Source organism: Bufo bufo, chromosome 3 (genome assembly GCF_905171765.1).
Source record: "Bufo bufo chromosome 3, aBufBuf1.1, whole genome shotgun sequence".
In the NCBI taxonomy this organism is placed as follows: Eukaryota; Metazoa; Chordata; class Amphibia; order Anura; family Bufonidae; genus Bufo; species Bufo bufo.
In genome coordinates this window covers 30,510,850-30,528,829 of record NC_053391.1, presented here as the reverse complement: position 1 = coordinate 30,528,829, position 17,980 = coordinate 30,510,850, and the positions used below count along the sequence as shown (strand labels likewise).

Genomic DNA, 17,980 nt, shown 5'->3' with positions numbered 1-17,980 from the left:
TATCTCGGACCATGTACCCGTTTCACTTGAGCTCTGCATCGCCCATGACAAAGGTAGGGTAAGACCTCCATTTAGATTAAACCCCTACTGGATTTCGATAATGGACAACAATGAATTGATAAAACAGGAAATTGTGTATTTTTGGGATACTAATTATAATTCAGCAAAGACCCAACTGGTGTGGGATGCATTTAAGGCCTATATGAGGGGGTTCTTTGTTAGTAATATTTCTAACTTAAGAAAGGGGCTTGGTATTAAGGATAGTTCTTTAAAGGAAGCTGCGTTGGAAGGTATGAATGAGTTTTCTAGCAACAAGACAGAAGAGAATAGAAAGGCTATGCAGAATGCCCCAGCAGAGCTTGTTCTTTAAGGGTCAAAAATACTTTATTGAAGCAGGTCGCCCAGGGAAATTTCTGTCTAGGGTTATAACTCATTTCTAATCATGATAAAAAAAACTGAAACCTAATATTCACTCTGTAGAGGGTATAATTATTGAGGACCAAGACCTTATAAAGGGTACCTTTCTGAAGCATTTTTCGGAATTGTACAAAGCAGATAATACTATCTACAGATGAAATGATGGGCGCCTATTTGGACTCCATTTCTCTCTCAGCCCTCACAGATATTCAAAGGGAATCGCTTGAAGTGGACTTCTCCTTGCAGGAGATAGAGGGCGCAATTAAAGCTTGTTTGGCAAATTCTTCCTCCGGGTTAGATGGGTTTCCTTATGAATTTTATCGTAAATATGGGGAGGTTATCCTCCCTCGACCTTTGAGAGTATTTGCTGACACATTGGAAGATGGCAGTTTGCCGGAATCAATGACAGAAGCTGTAATAATTCTAATATTGAAAAAAGGTAATGACCCACTAGATTTGGGCTCATATAGACCAATATCGTTATTAAACACGGACGTAAAGCTTCTTTCAAGGATTCTGAATACAAGGCTCTCTAAGGTTATTCCATCAATTATACACCCAGATCAGAATGGATTTATTCCAAATAAAGGTACTCATTTTAATCTCCATCGTCTATTTAAGAATATACAGTATCCCAGGGGGGTCTCTCGCTCCATCCTGTCCTTGGATGCTTCCAAGGCTTTTGCTAGGGTGGAGTGGAGATTCCTTTGGAGGGTTTTGTAGAAAATGGTATTTGGAGATTGGTTTATAAACATGATTAAGCTTTTGTATAACTCTCCCATGGCGAGATTGACTATCAATGGGGCTTTGACAACAAGATTTACTTTGAATAGAGGTACCCATCAAGGATGTCCGCTTTCTCCATTACTATTTGATATATATATATATATATATATATATATATATATATATATATTGAGCCCCTAGCTTTGGCTGTTAGGCAAGACTCTAAGATTGAAGGTTTTCGAACACTGGGGGTTGATGACCGCATTTCTTTATATGCGGATGATGTTTTATTCTTTATTGATCATACAAATACAATACTCCCAATAGTTATTCAAATAGTTAATTCCTTTGGTGAGGTTTTGGGCCTTGATATAAACTGGTCAAAAACTACTCTCTTGCCAGTAGACAGCTTCAAACTTTCTAGTGAAGGATCAGCTAGTTGAAAGTCTCTGACTCATTAAAAAATTTGGGTATTATGATGTCCCTAAAGATTAAAGACTTTCTACAACTTAATTTGACCCCATTGATAAGCAAATTAAGGTCTAAAATTCCGATATAGCTCCGACCTACTTTATCCAGAGCTGACAGGATATCTTTGGTGAAGATAGTAATTCTACCCCAACTCCTTTATATCCTTAGGAATTCACCCATATGGATTGAGGACATGTTTCTTTAAATTAATCGAGAGAATTATTAATGATTTGTTGTGGGGAAGAAAGCGGTTAAGGCTTAAATTAAAATATCTATATAGGCCACTGGAACAGGAAGGGTTGAACCTTCCCTATTTGAAGGGCTATTTCATTGCCGGCCAGTTATGGTTATACTATCATTGGGAGAAAAATCCACTCTGCAAGAGTTTTGTGATGAGATCTCCTTATTACAATATATTTACACTATTGGAATCTGGGCAGCTAATTAATGTCCGACAGGATTATGGAGAGGCTAGAAAGTTACTCTCTAAGTCATGGGATAACATAAGAAGATGGTTGGTAGTAAGGGGATCTCTTCAGTGAACTCCTCTTTGGCATAATTATCATCTACAGGTTTTGGATAAATTAGCTGGAGAAGACCATTATTGGCAAAAGAGTAATATTTTATATGTTGCACAGGTGGTGAGGAATGGAGAAATACTTCCGATCGCAGAGTTTGCACAGAGTGAGAATATGGGTCATTTACCTTGGTTTAGATATTTTCAGATATGTTCGGCACTTTCTACCGTAAAGGAAAAATCCCTATTGGAGATAGACACTTCTACATTTTTGAATGTTTTGTTGGGGAATTTGGACCAGAGGGTCAAGATTACCCAATTGTATAAATCTTTACTTAAGGTACTATATATTAATTCTATTTCACCAGGGCTTGGGGTGTTGATTGTCCAAGGATTCAATTAGATGGTTGGGGAAATATTTTTGCTAATTTAAGTTTAATATCTCACAATTTTAATCATGTACTGGTTCAATTTAACATTTTGCACAGAGTTTATGTCACCCCGAAATGGGTAAATAAATGTCGATTAAGAGAGAGTTCTAATTGTCCACGGTGTGATGCACCTGGGGCTGATCACTTACATATGCTATTGTCTTTCACAGAACTTAAGGAATACTGGAATGCGATGAATAATTTTATTATCCAGAAATTGAAACTGATGGTCCAATTTACTGTAGAATGTTATCTACTGAGTGAATTGTTGTAAATATAAAAATATTCTCCTAACCAGAATAATGTTTTTGGCGAGACTCTTGATTACCAGAGTTTGGTTTTTTCATGTAACACTCCAAATGTCAATTGATGGGTAAATCTGGTTAACAAGGTTAAAAAATATGAAAATATATTATATAAGCAAAGAAATATTGAGATATGGGAGGCTTGGAGGTTTTAACCTTCCTTGCCTCCAGTCCCTCGCTTAGGCCCCTTTCACACGAGCGAGTATTCCGCACGGGTGCAATGCGTGATGCGAACGTATTGCGCCCGCACAGAATCTGGACCCATTCATTTCAATGGGTCTGTGCACATGAGTGTTGTTTTTCACGCATCACTTGTGCATTGCGAGAAAATCGCAGCATATTCTATATTCTGCGATTTTCACGCAACGCAGGCCCCATAGAAGTGAATGGGGATGCGTGAAAAACGCATCGCATCCGCAAGAAAGTGCGGATGTGATGCATTTATCACTGATGGTTACTAAGAGATAGTGTTTGTTAACATTCAGTTTTTTATCACGAGCGTGAAAAACGCATTAATGCACATTTCACCAACGCAATAAAAACTGAATTCGATTGCAAACAAAACTGAATGAACTTGCTTGAGAAATCGCGCAGTTTTCACTAAATGCATCCGCAACGCATCCGGACACGCTCGTCTGCAAGGGGCCTTATTCTTCCTACTTTTATAGTGTTTCTTTCTTTCCTTTTTTTTATTTTTTTCCCTCATGATTGGGTTGATAGAGGGATTGGAGACGCATCGCAAGGGGAGGGAGGCTAGGGTGGGGATTTAGTTGGTTAAGGGGAAGTAAAAGTGATAATAATTGTTGATTGCTACTTGTATGTGAAAGCAATAATTGTTTTGTACTCTATTAAAAAATATAAAAAGTAATGAAAAATAAATAAATCAGGGGACCCAAATACTATAGAATTTTTCCTAATAAAAATATCTCTAATACATTATATTTTTCTTAACAGCCTTCTCCATAAAAGAGAGGACTCGTTCAAAGCACCACAAATTCAGTGTTAGTTTTTCCATTCCGCAAATTATAGAACATGTCCTTTTTTTGTCCTTATTAATGGGCGTAAGAACAATCCGGACGGTACATGGAAGGTATCCATATTTTGCAGGCTTGCTTTTTGCAGACCAAAAAATGTACATGGCTGTGTGCGTGACGCCATAAATTAAAATTTCTAAACAGTAAAAAAAAAAAAGGAAAATAATCTTATGCAGCAACTTAACTTTTCCTTGGTACCCTTAGAGCACATCCTAAGCACAAGCCTAGGGCGGCTTGTTTTAAGTAAGGGGGAATGTAACGCCCTAGAGTGGCATTACCACTTCTGCACCCTGCTACTATCTCTAATGGGCTAAAAAAAAGTATCATCTTATGTATTTTATTCAGATCCTATACAATGTGCATTTCTAATGTTTGTAACTGTTATGTTCATATGTAATGTACCTGGTTCACAGCAGGTGGCAGCAAACACGGCAGAGCTGTACTTAGATAGAATGGAACTTTCCATTCCATTCTAACCCCCCTGGAGAGAAGTGGGCAAGTCCCACTTCCTGCAGGAAGGGTGGAGACCAGTGAGAGTTAGTCTAGCTTACCCCCTGCCAAGGGAGGGTGTGCTGGGCACGTCTCTGCTGGACGTGCCCAAGCAAAAGCAAGCCAAGCCATCCAGAGCACCATCAGCTCTGCTGGTCATGAAGGCCACAGCTTAAAGCCTCAGGAGCCAGGAGGAAAGTTCCCTGGCCTATTCTAGGGACAGAACGTACAGAAGAGAAGTTGCGGCATGCAAGAAGAAGCAAAGTTATACAGTCAGCCTGTCAGTACAGCAGAGCCAGAGAGCAACAGATGTAGCAGAGATGAGTTTGCCTGCCAGAGTTTTAATGCTAAAGTCTGCTGGGACCAAGACAAAGTCTGTAAACCGTTTTGGAGAAAGTAAAGCTGCTTTTCAACTGCATCTTAAGGTCTGAACTCAAGTTATTATTTTATCCCTCAATTATTCCCCCCTATTTGTTTGCTTCGGAACCAAAGCCTGGGGTCCAGCCGTATCCAGGTAGGAGCACTGTGACAGAAATGGACATTTTAGGCCGCAAGATACCACTCAGAATTTCCTATGTCTGGGTCACATCTTAACCCCTTAGGGACGCATGACGTACCGGTACGGCATGTTTCCCGAGTCCTTAAGGACCCATGACGTACCGGTACGTCATGGGTTTAAAATGCGATTGCGGCGCCGCGTGGTTAATCATTCAGCCGGCATCCTGTCACAACGCCAGGGGGAGTCATGTGACCCCCCCCCCCCCGTATCGGCGATCGCAGAAAACCGCAGGTCAATTCAGACCTGCGGTCTGCTGCGTTTCCGGTCCATTCGGGTCTCCGGTGACCCGATGAACCGGAAAAAGACTGTGATCGGTGGTGTGATTACACACCAATCACAGTACGGACATTTGGAGAGGCAGTGCTGGCCATGGTGCTGATGCCTGCTGTCCAGGGTGCTGATTGGTGCAGGGGAGAGAGGCGCGAGATTCAAACTTCCAGCGCTCCTCTCTCCCCTCCTTTTCCTGTTCAGCACCTGCACCCTGCAGCACCGTCCTCACCAGGTTCCTGCGATCCCCCAATCGGCACCCATCACCCTCCTGCACCCATCACCCTCCAGGTAGGTTAGGGTCAGTGAGGGAGAGGCACCGTTAGGCAGGGATAGAAGGGAAAAGTTATTTAGGGAAAAAAAATTAACTTTATCTAAACTTTTTTTTGCTTTGAGACCCTAGACCCCCCTGCCACTTATTCCGGATTTTGTTGCCAATCCAGGAATCCAGATTCCCACAGTGGGGTTTACTGAAATTGACCCATTTGTGAATCTGATGGTGGAGCAGATGAACCTGTACGCCCAACAGTTCGTTGCTCAGCACCCGGGCTCCTTTTTGGCTAGACCCGGTGGCAGGACGCCGTTCAGTGCAGCCGAGATGAGGACATTTTGGGGCCTCGTGCTGCACATAGGTCTGGTGCAAAAACCCAGTGTCAGGCAATACTGGAGTGGGGACGTCCTCTACCAGACCCCACTCAACAGTATGGTCATGACATGTCCCCGGTTTGAGGCCATCCGGAAATGTCTGCATTATTCAGATAATGCAGCATGTCCCCCCCGAGGTGATCCTGCCTATGACCGGCTGTATAAGATACGGCCGGTCATCGATCACTTTGGGGCCACATTTCAGCAGGACTACGTACCTGGAAGGGAGGTCGCGATTGATGAGTCTCTCGTTGCTTTCAAGGGGAGACTCAGTTTCCGCCAATACATTCCCACTAAGCGGGCGAGGTATGGCGTGAAGCTGTACAAAATTTGTGAGAGTGCCTCAGGGTACACTTACAAATTTTGTGTGTACGAGTGGCGAGATTCCCGTATTCAACCCCCAGAATGTCCCCCCACTCTGGATGTTAGCGGGAAACTCGTGTGGGACCTTATGTACCCACTGCTAGATAAGGGTTACCACTTGTACGTGGATAACTTTTATACTAGCATTCCCTTGTTCAGGTCCCTTGCCGCCAGATCCACGTTCGCTTGTGGGACCGTGCGGAAAAATCAACGCGGCCTCCCTGCCCACCCCCTCCAGGTACCTATCCCCAGGGGTGAGACCCGTGCCCTTACCAGTGGAAACCTGTTGCTGGTCAGGTATAAGGACAAGAGGGATGTCCTTGTACTGTCCACAATCCACGGTAACAGCACCACCCCTGTCCCTGTGCGAGGTACTGCGGCAACGGTCCTCAAGCCCGATTGTATCGTCGACTACAATCGGTATATGGGAGGAGTTAATCTCTCTGATCAAGTCCTCAAGCCATATAATGCCATGCGCAAAACCGGGGCATGGTTCAAAAAAGTTGCGGTCTACTTGGTACAGGTTCCCTTGTACAACTCTTTTGTACTATCCCGAAGCACTGGCAGCACAGGGACATTCCTCCAATTCTATGAGGCAGTCCTCAAGGACCTGATCTTTTCAGACCGGGAAAGAGCAGGCCTGAGTACCTCGGGAATTGGAGGCGCCCGGATCGTCCCTGGCCAACATTTTCCAGGTGTGGTCCCCCATACTGGAAAGAAGGGACGAACCCAAAAAAGATGCAGAGTGTGTCACAAGAGGGTGATACGGAAGGACACCACCACTCAATGTGGTCATCCGGGCCTCTGCGTTATCGATTGCTTCAGGGAGTATCACACTTCCATGGAGTACTACATTTTTATAATCCCCAACAGTCCACTAGAGAACATAAAAAACTATGGCTCTCAGACTTTGGAGACATGGAAACATTTATTTTTTTTCATCCGGGGGGTTGGGTTAAATGTTATTTTTATAGAGAAGATTTTTACGGACGCGGCGATGCCCAATATGTATGGCTCTCAGACTTTGGAGACACTAAGCAGGCATCCTCAAACTGCGGCCCTCCAGATGTTGTAAAACTATAACTCCCAGCATGCCCAGACAACCTACAGCCATCAGCAGGGCATGGTGGGAATTGTAGTTTTACAACATCTGGAGGGCCGCAGTTTGAGGATGCCTGCTTAGTGTCTACAAAGTCTGAGAGCCATACATATTGGGCATCGCCGCGTCCGTAAAAATCTTCTCTATAAAAATAACATTTGATCAAACCCCTCGGATGAACAGCGTTAAAAATAATAAAAACGTGTAAAAAAAAGTCATTTTTTGTCACCTACAATCACAAAAATGTAATAGCGAGCGATCAAAATGTCATATGCACCCCCAATTAGTGCCAATAAAACCGCCATCTCATCCTGCAAAAAATGAGCCCCTACATTAGATAGTCGCCCAACTAAAAAAAAAAAACTGTAGCTCCCAGGAGATACAAAAATTTTTTTTTGGGGTTCCTAAAATGATAATATAGTGTAGAATCGAAATAAATTTTTAAATGTAGACATATTGGGTATCGCCGCGTCCGTAAGAATCTTCCCTATAAAAATAACATTTGATCAAACCCCTCGGATGAACAGCGTTAAAAATATAAAATAAAAACGGTGCCAAACACCAATTTTTGGGCAAAATTTCCATTTGAATCCTTTTTTTCCGGTAATAAAGCAAGAGTTAACAGCCAAACAAAACTAAATATTTATTGCCCTGATTCTGTAGTTTGCAGAAACACCCCATATGTGGTCGTAAATGGCTATATAGCCGCACGGCAGGGCATAAAATGAAGGGAACGCCATATGGTTTCTGGAAGGCAGATTTTGATGGACTGTTTTTTTTTACACCATGTCCCATTTGAAGCCCCCCCTGATGTACCCTAGACTAGAAACTCCAAAAAAAGTGACCCCATCTAAGAAACTACACCCCTCAAGGTATTCAAAAGTTACTTTACAAACTTTGTTAACCCTTTAAGTGTTCCACAAAACTAAATAGCGAATGTCGAAACAATTTTAGAATTGAAATTTTTTGTTACCTTGCCTCAAAAAAGTGTAATATAGAGCAACCAAAAATCATATTTACCCCTAGAATAGTCCCAAAACAACAACCACCTTATCCCGTAGTTTCCTAGATGGGGTCACTTTTATGGAGTTTCTACTCTAGGGGTGCATCAGGGGGCTTGAAAGGATACATGGTGTAAATAAACCAGTCCAGCAAAATCTGCCTTCCAAAAATCATATGGCGTTCCCCTTCTTCTATGTCCTGCCGTTTAGCCAAATAGTAGTTTACGACCACGTATGGGGTGTTTCTGCAAACTACAGAATCAGGGCAACCCATATTTAGTTTTGTTTGGCTGTTAACCCATTTTTTCCAGTAATAAAGTAAGGGTTAAAATGGAAAATTTTCCAAAAAATAGAAATTCCAAAATTGTTTCTCCATCTGCCATTAACTCTTGTGGAACACATAAAGGGTTAACAAAGTTTGTAAACCAAGTTTTGAATACCTTGAGGGGTGTACTTTCTTAGATGGAGTCACTTTTTTGGAATTTCTATTCTAGGAGTGCAAGGGGGGGGGGCTTGAAATGGGACATGGTATAAACAAAACCAGTCCTGCAAAATCTGCCTTCCAAAACCCATATGGCATTCCCCTCTTTCTATGTCCTCCCGTTTGGCCAAACAGTAGTTTAGGACCACATATGGGGTGTTTTTGCAAACTAAAGAATCAGGGCAACCCATATTGAGTTTTGTTTGGCAGTTAACCCTTACTTTATTACTGGAAAAAATTGGTTAAAATTGAAAAATTTCCAAAAAATAGAAATTTCTAAATTGTTTCTCTATCTGCCAATAACTCTTGTGGAACACCTAAATGGTTAACAAAGTTTGTAAACCCAGTTTTGAATACCTTGAGGGGTGTACTTTCTTAGATGGAGTCACATTTTTGGAATTTCTATTCTAGGGGTGCAACGGGGGGCTTGAAATGGGACATGGTATAAACAAAACCAGTCCTGCAAAATCTGCCTTGCAAAAAACATATGGAGTTCCCCTCCTTCTATGTCCTCCCATTTGGCCAAACAGTAGTTTACGACCACATATGGGGTGTTTATGCAAACTACAGAATCAGGGCAACCCATATTGAGTTTTGTTTGGCAGTTAACCCTTGCTTTTTTCCTGGAAAAAATTGATTATATTGAAAAATTTTCCAAAAAATTGAAATTACTACATTTTATGTCCATTTGCCATGAAGTCTTGTGGAAGACCTAAAGGGTTAACAAAGTTTTTAAAATCAGTTTTGAATACCTTGAGGGGTGTAGTTTCTAGAATGGGGTCATTTTTGGATGGTTTCTATTACGTAAGCCTCACAAAGTGACTTCAGACCTGAACTGGTCCATAAAAAGTGGGATTTGGAAAATTTCGTGGAAATTTCGAAATTTGCTTATAAACTTCTAAGCTATGTAACATCCCCAAAAAATAACATATCATTCCCAAAATGATACAAACATGAAGTAGACATATGGGGAATGTAAAGTCATCACAATTTTTGGGGGTATTACAGAAGTAGAGAAACTGAAACTTTGAAATTTGCTAATTTTTCCAAATATTTTGTCAATTTGGTATTTTTTTATGGAAAAAATTAACTTTTTTGACCCAATTTTAGCAGTGTCATGAAGTACAATATGTGACGAAAAAACAATCTCAGAACGGCCTGGGTAAGTCAAAGCGTTTTAAAGTTATCAGCACTTAAAGTGACACTGGTCAGATTTGCAAAAAATGGCCAAGTCCTTAAGGTGAAATAGGGCTGAGTCCTTAAGGGGTTAAAGGGTCCTAGGGGGAGGCGGCCATTGCACATGCAACACTACTGTACCTCAGTTACTATCACTAACACTCAGAATCGAAAAAATTGTAGGGTAGCTGCAACTAACCCCAGTGTTCTCCTTGTGTCACACTCATTTGGTCCCAGGAAACTGAGATATGAGATACTGTTATGCAAAGACCTCACAGATCTGGTGGTCACTAGAATTTTTCTTTCATCTGCCGAGTCAGGGTTTAAAAATAAATAAAAATCAATTTTGAACTCTGCACAGGTCATTGGCACGTGGCTCCTGTGCATAAGATAAAGATAGATTTCCTTTTACACCTGGCGACAAGCTCGTGCTAAAAGCTTCATTAAGGTTAGAACTTGTGATATTATAAATGTATATCAGAAGATCACTGGAACTCCTGGCCCACCAATGTCCAAAACTGACGCCAAAGCTGTTTTGAACTTTGTTTAGAATGTCAGTGATTTCCAGTGATGGGAATCTCTGGGCAGGGACAAATAGGGTTTAGGCTCCAAGTAGAAAGCTGCAGCCCCTTTATTCTGGAAATAAATGTTGGTTTGAACTCATAAATTCCACCAATGTAATTTTTTGACATTACATTTCTTCTTTGAAGAGGTTCTTCAAATCTATTTTTAGGAAAATCTGATTACTACTACCGGCTGTAATAGGGGATGATGTGATGTGATTCCTGCCAAGGTGTTTGGCCCCTTTAAGATCCAAATTTAAGCAAACAGAGTTATCAATTCTTAGCAACCAGTCCATCTCAGATTATTTACAACTTGACTGGAAATAACCCAACAGTCAAGGTGAGGTAAGGATAATTGGTAAAACTGAAACTCAATTTTGTATCTCCTACTGCTGTATTAATCAGATTTTTGTGAAAGAATAAGGGAGATGCTCTGTGTGTGATTCATGGACAGTGTTATGGGATGGCGAATTGGGCAATTGGGGCCACCTGAGGATGAGGCTCCCAGGAGTAACCCACATTTATTATTGACCCTTTCACTGTCCTAGACCATCAGGGAATGTAAAACCCATAGTCGTAAACCCCAATATATTCCTAGTCACCATGTCACAGTGACTTGAGTCTAAGAAGCCAAGATATGGGGAGATGTTTGATGAGATCCTCACACACGATAACAGTTTTAGATAACTTTAGATCCTAGATTCTTCATATAGGGAGGACCAGGATCTTATATTCGAAACTCTGGTTCGTTTACCTCTGTTATTCCTCCTAAAATAAATAAGCAAATTGACAACTGGGTGTTTCCATTCCCCTTGTCATGGGTGTGTGTCCATTTGCGCTGTGAAATTGTCCAGTCAGTGTGGACACATCCTGGGAAACATCAAATTTACAAACACCTACTGCAATGACACAAATCCACTGGGTCGCTAAGAATTTGGCTTTGGGCTAAGCTGGGAACAGAGTCTAGAGGAATCCTTGTTATTCACCATTAACCACCTATTCGGCGATCTGGACTATCCTAGAGGAAATCCCCAGGTTGCTACCCCGGGAGAAGTTAACATTCGCAGCAGCTAATGAGAACTCAGCAGATGACCCCAGCAGGCAGAAGACATTGATGGACAGGGGTCAGGGCAGAGTTCAGTAAACAAGCAGTAAGTCAGGCCGGGCAGAGGACAAGCTAGGACAGATACCAAGAATACAGAACCAAAGAAAACCTTTGCAGCTTTTTTTTTTATAAAAAAAAAGAAAAAGAAACCTGAGGTGGCATGGACTGTCAGAATCAGGAGGACTGAGTAGGGTTGCCCAGGAACTGTGAGCGGACAGTATTAGGACCCCATCCAGAGTTGATGATCATGGTAGAATATAGTATGGTCGAGTTATCAATTTAGTAATATAGTTCCAGGAAGAATAACATACTCATGGGGAATACAAGTACTTGGGTTGTGGACATTACCTTTACGATTTTTCTCCTGCCTCAGAAAAAAGCCATAGCCGTCAGCCGCCTTTTCCAGATCCACGGTGCGCGGCGGGCTGGGCAGCAGATGTGGGGTCGCCTCCTGCGCTGTGATTTTTTTCTTTTCTTTGTGGTAATAATCACTGGTTTCTTTATCGACAACCAGGAACATGACAGAATCCCCGGACTCCTTCACCTAAGGGAAACATGGAAGATGGCATAAATCAGTGCAACTTCCTAATACATTTCATACTTTAATATTCAAGATCTCTGCTTGCTGTGAGTAAATGGAAGCATTCATTGTCTGGATAACATCCTGAGGATACCATGTATTATTTAAAGAAATAAAAAAAATCTTGTGTATTCGTGTTCAAGTGAGACATTATGTAACTTCCTAATATGCTGTTATTTTCAAAGCTGCAGGTATCACCCCCTGCTAGGTCCCCCAATGAGTCACGCCGAATCATCACAGCTTTCAAAACAAACTACAAACTTATGGGACTGCATGAACGCATCTGAAATGGGTTCGATACCTGCCTTTTAATACAAATGTGTATGGGTTTTTTTGTCGGCAGAGAACCCCCTTAAGCTCAAAGTGAGCTGTAAAAATCTGTATTCAGTGGGCTCCCCCTAGTGGAGCCAGCAGGCAAGGACTATTACTGTGTTACAGCAGTGTCAGGCCCCATAGTGTGTCATTCGTTAGTGTCTAGTGATGGGTACCATCAGATACCAGGGCCGGGCCCAGAAGCCACTGCCACTTCGGCACAGCCAGTAGTTACCGTCATGTGCAATGAGCTTGCAGGGGAGTTGCTGTGAGGAAGATGGGAGCAGTAGTGAATATGCTAGTGGTAGTAGTGCTCATATTTCCCAGTGGCAATCTCTTCCTCTGGCTCTGCCTGGGGCTGTGTAGTAACTGGAGGGCACACTCTTTCTTCCTTCCCTGAAGTTGGGGCTCCGGTCTGTTGTTAGATGGGGCGCCCTTCATGTTAGGGGTGGATGATGGAGTGAATAACCTGGCCGGTTGTTGTCACAGATGAGTTTATGGTAGGAGTGGTGCTCTGCTAAACTCAAACTCACTAACCAGGGGATGTACCCAGTCCATCACCCTGGTAACCTAAGCATTCTTAACCCAATGTTGCCCATACACTGCTATGAATGTACATCATGCATAGAAAGACAAGTATGACACCAATAGTTCTGAACATTTAACCCGGCAATCATTGGGTCACGCTAGTTAACCCTTTGCAGTGCCTCGCTGGGGTACTGCATGTGGATATGATCTCACCTGCTTGACTAGATCATCATAGCTGAGAAATTCGGCATTCTTGCCATTTACTTCAATGATACGGTCTCCTTGTTTGACACCGGCTTTAACCGCCACGCCATCAGCAGCCAGCGCATCCAGGTAAAATCCCTTAGTCCCTAAAGGCCGAGATTTTGTGAGAAAAAAAATGCGCCAATTTCATCAATAAAGCTTAGTGCCTCACTATTTTCAAGACTTCAGCTTGCTGTCAATGAATGGAAACATGGTCATCTACACACAGAATCTGAAAATCACGGGAAACTAATCGGCAGCTCTGAAACAATGTAACGAGCTGTGCCCCTCTGAAGGCAGGGCATAGCTTCTCATCAATTGCAAGATCTCTCATTGCTGTCAATGAATGGAAACATGGCCATCTACACACAGAATCTGAAAATCATGGGAAACTAATCGGCAGCTCTGAAACAATGTAACGAGCTGTGCCCCTCTGAAGGAAGGACACAGCTAACTCATGAATTTCAAGGTCTCTTCTTTCTGTCACTGAATAGAAACTTTCACTGTTTGCATTCAGTGGCACCGATATAGGCCCAGTAGTGAGACTAGTTTTAGGTCCCACCTAATGCCTTATGTCTAGTATTGTAGCTCCATTCACTTGAATAAGATGAACCGCAATACCGGACATAACCTGTACACATGGGTGGCACTGTTTTTGAAAGAAAGCAATAATTTTTTACAAATCCTGGATGACCCCTTTAAGGCGGGGCATTTTTTGACTCCTTACCTTTTTGTGTCTTCAAGGAGAATCCAAAAGAACCTTTGTCTTTCGCCAAATAGCAAAGTCTTGGCTTTGGTGACACAGCTTTCCCCGGAGGTGCTTTATTCTCGGACAGATTCTCTTGATTTTTCTTGGAATTTAAATAAGAAACTTCATCCAGAACCAACAGAGTCACCGACGTCCCACTGGCCTGAATCATCTCCACCACCTGCGAATGGCCAAGAAGACCACATTCATGAAACTTCCAGGCTTGCCGCCATGTTGGGCTACTTATTCTCTAGTCACATTCAAAGCACCATTCTGAATCTAACGTGCAAGCGGCAGAATTCAGATGTCGCTTTGGATGCGACTGGAGGAAAAAAAAACATGAAACAACGTAAAGTAAGAAAAGCAACACCACTCAATGTTATAGGTTAAGAAACGTCTAAAGCGCTTTTAAAATTAATCTTTAAGGGGGGTGGGGCTTATTATTTGCAGCCACGGATTCACAGCAACACATGTGCCATGGGTTCAATTAAGGAGAACCCTCTGGTGATATTCGCAATCTCAGACCACCGCCAATTCCAAAGGACTCTTGGTACTGCTTAGAGATTTCTCACACAAAAAAACATTACTCAACATACGACCGAAGATAGGACCTCACTTATCTTTTGCAGAGCGGAGGAGCGGATCAGAAGTCCACGGAAGCACCACAAAGCACTTCTGTAGGCTTCCGATCCGTGCCTCTGCACCACAAAAAGATAGAACACGTTGCGTATGTTTCAGATCACGGACCCATTCAGGTCAATGGGTCTGTATCCGCAAACGGAGTGCACATGACCGGTGCACCGCCATTTGTGGTCCGCAGCACGGGCACTACTGAGCCAGTACGGTCGTGTGCATGAGCCCTTATACAATGAAGATCATCTCATCATGCATGGAAGTATCTATCATAGGCATTTTGTGATGCCCCATATTCTTTAACAAAAAATGTAAAATCCCTTAAAGTGTCTCCATAAAAAAAAAAATGGTGAAATAGTTCAATCCATGTCTTTCCCCAAAAGTTGTCCTCATTTTAACATTAAAAATGACTCGCCTGCCATCTGAAGGACTTTTTTAACCTTCACCCATAAATGAAACAAAAGTTCTACAAGTGAAATTTTTTTTAAATCTTTATTTTTTTTTTTAACTGACCACGCCTCAACACCTACAGAAAATAGAGAGGCACCACCTAGTGCTCTTCATCATATATGGAATCAAATTGTCTCCACCTCACCATTTATTTCAGTTGTCCTGCCCAGAAATACGACCTAAAATATGGTATTGCCAAACCTCCATCTTGTCCCTCCCATGAATATTTGCCTTCTTGCCTCTCCAAATTAGTTCCCTTACCAGGCTCTCCAATAATATCTTCTCCCCCAACTAAATTGGACTATTACACAAAAAGTCTAGGGTAGAACAACTATGTTTATGGGATTTATCCTATCACCCACAGACAATGGAACCTTAAAAGGGCACCTGTCAGCAGGATCAACACTATTAAACCCATCATACTGTCTGATAGTGTTGATCCTGCTGATTAAAATGATACCTGTCTTGTGAAATTCGGTTGTGACGTTCCTGAGAAAAAAGACTTTTACTATTTACGTACATGAGATCTACAGAGCAGTGAGGGGTGTGGCCAGCAGAGTTGCATTCAGTGGTTAGACTCCTCCCCTTGGTGAACTGAGGCCAACTTTGCTCACAGAATAAAAGTATTTTTTATCAGGAACGCCACAACTGATTTTCACAAGACAGGTATCATTTTAATCGGCAGGATCAACCCTGCAAGGCAATATGACTTGTTCAATAGGGTTGATCCATAGCTTTAAATGAGTTTGTTAACTCATGAACTGGAAAAGGGAAAGGCTGTCAGTAACAAATCTGATGTACATGGAAAAAGCTTATGCAATCACCTGTGATTTGTAGGGAGAAAGTAAAGAGCAACTGGATCCTTGATGAGAATGGACAAGGGAGTGAAAAAGCTAAGGTTGTACTGGTTGTACTGGTTATAATGGTTTGGTTAAGTTTATATAATTCAATAAAGAACATTTAAAAAATAAAGTCAAGAAAAGTCTCTGGTACCTTAGTATGTTCTGTGTCATCCACATTGACCCCATTGACCTTCAGGACGCGGTCTCCATCTTTTAACCCAGCTTTATCTGCGGAGCTTCCACTTTCCACCGACCGGATGAGGTGACCAGGCACATCCTTCTCAATGCGTAAGAAAAATCCATAGCCTTTTCCATCCTGCTTGGTTATTGAGCATTCACGGGCCTTGGCGTTCAGGTCCATGTCTGCGGCAGAAGATATAACATATTGTATGGTGATTATGGACTGGGGGCATCGGGGGCATCCAGGAGAAAGCAAGTATAAGTCTAAGGCCTCAGGCATACGACCGTATCAATTTTGCGGTCAACAGATCACAGATCTGCAGAATATGAATGCGGTCTGTGTGCTGACCCACATTTTATGGACATTTTCTAACTTTTTGCGGAATACACACACATGGATGAACCTGTGCTCTCTGCATTCATAAGTCAGTTCTGCAAAAAGATAGAGGATCTCCTATACTTGGCCACAAAATGCGGATGCAACTTGGCCAGTTTCCGTATTTTCCAGATCCACAATTTGTGGACCACAAAATACATACAGTCGTGTGCATGAAGCCTTATGGTCATTCTCTTTTTTCAAGCAATAGACTTAGTTGTAACCAGTATGACCATCATTACATCTAGAGAGGTCCTATCCTGCCCTCTCGATAAAACCAAAATTGCCGCTTTTGTAGCCCCCGATGGTTTCCATCCCTTTTCAGTCCACCTGGTTACACAGAGTCCATAGGTCATAATACACTTGGGCTGTATTCAGAGGGCGCTGCCAAATTTTTGCTATTTTTTGCTGTCAGCAGGACCCCGCCAAATAGTACTCTGTATCTCAGCTTCCTGGACTTCTCTTAATGTGATATGGGGTGGGAGTTCTTAAAGGGATGTTCCAACCTTAGACATATATGGCATATCTACTGGATATATCATACAATAAGTGCCTGAGCTTTGGGACCTTAATCCATATCCAGAATGGAGGTTTCCTGACCCTAAACCCAACTGATGAGGCAACCACCCTGTCAAGGTCTCAAATGAATGGATAGGAGGCTGCGTACCATGCTTGGCCGTTTCTATGACTCCCATAGAAGATAATGGAGAGAGCATAGGACATGTGCGGACATCTGTCCATTCATTCTCCTGGATGTTATTGCCTCCTTACCAGCTGGGACAGGAGATAGGTGCAGGTCCAGGAGGTGGGACCCATATCTATCTAATAAGGTGGGGATACCCCTATAATTTCAATCAAAAGGTAATTCTTTTAGGTTTGTCTGAAGTTTTCTATTGAGGTAGGACATGAAAAAGCAATAGAGAAGTCTTTACCATCCAAAAAAACATCCCAAAATCCATGAAGAACATAAATGTTCTTCTGCCTGTATGTAGGACAGAGACGTTTCCACAGCCTGAGCAGCAGCAGAATGGCTGGTGCAGATTGTCCTCCTCTATAAAGTCCTATATATATGGCCGCAAATCAGTATATATTCTGTCCACACACACATGTAGGGAGACTTACCTGTCAGATGTGGCTGGGGAGGTAGGCTCGCTGTCCTCTCGCTGAGGATAAGGTCTTGCCTCGACTTGGCACTGATCAGCTGGACTTTGGTTGGGCAAAGGTTGAATTAAAAGATGATCTATTTAACTCTGCATTAGTGGATAACCAGGAGCTTTATCTCCAGCCTACCACTTCTGCTTTCAGCGCAGGACAGAAAAATCTAAAGAAAATATATAATACAGCGTAAAAAAATGTAAATAATTACAACCTGCAATGCTGGGAGCAGAGTCGGGCCGGCTCCGGCGTGAGGGGCTCCTCCTAAAAACCCCTCCTGGTGA

The 17,980-nt window shown here is 42.4% G+C and overlaps 1 protein-coding gene across 2 annotated transcripts in view; it reads right to left on the bottom strand.

Moving 5' to 3' along the window:
* The window catches only part of PDZK1 (PDZ domain containing 1), a 42,426-nt gene extending 24,681 nt beyond the window's left edge, over positions 1-17,745 (bottom strand). Inside the window, exons 1-5 of one of the 2 annotated variants that reach the window (XM_040423009.1) lie at positions 17,664-17,745; positions 16,137-16,348; positions 14,040-14,241; positions 13,283-13,419; positions 11,998-12,193 (exon numbers count right to left, since the gene is read on the bottom strand). In XM_040423009.1, the coding sequence (XP_040278943.1) occupies positions 11,998-12,193; positions 13,283-13,419; positions 14,040-14,241; positions 16,137-16,346 (745 nt within the window). In that variant the 5' untranslated portion in view covers positions 16,347-16,348; positions 17,664-17,745. Of the gene's footprint in view, positions 1-11,997; positions 12,194-13,282; positions 13,420-14,039; positions 14,242-16,136; positions 16,349-17,473; positions 17,496-17,663 lie in introns of those variants that run through there. The other variant, XM_040423010.1, reaches the window with a different exon arrangement.
* Positions 17,746-17,980: the final 235 nt, after the last annotated feature.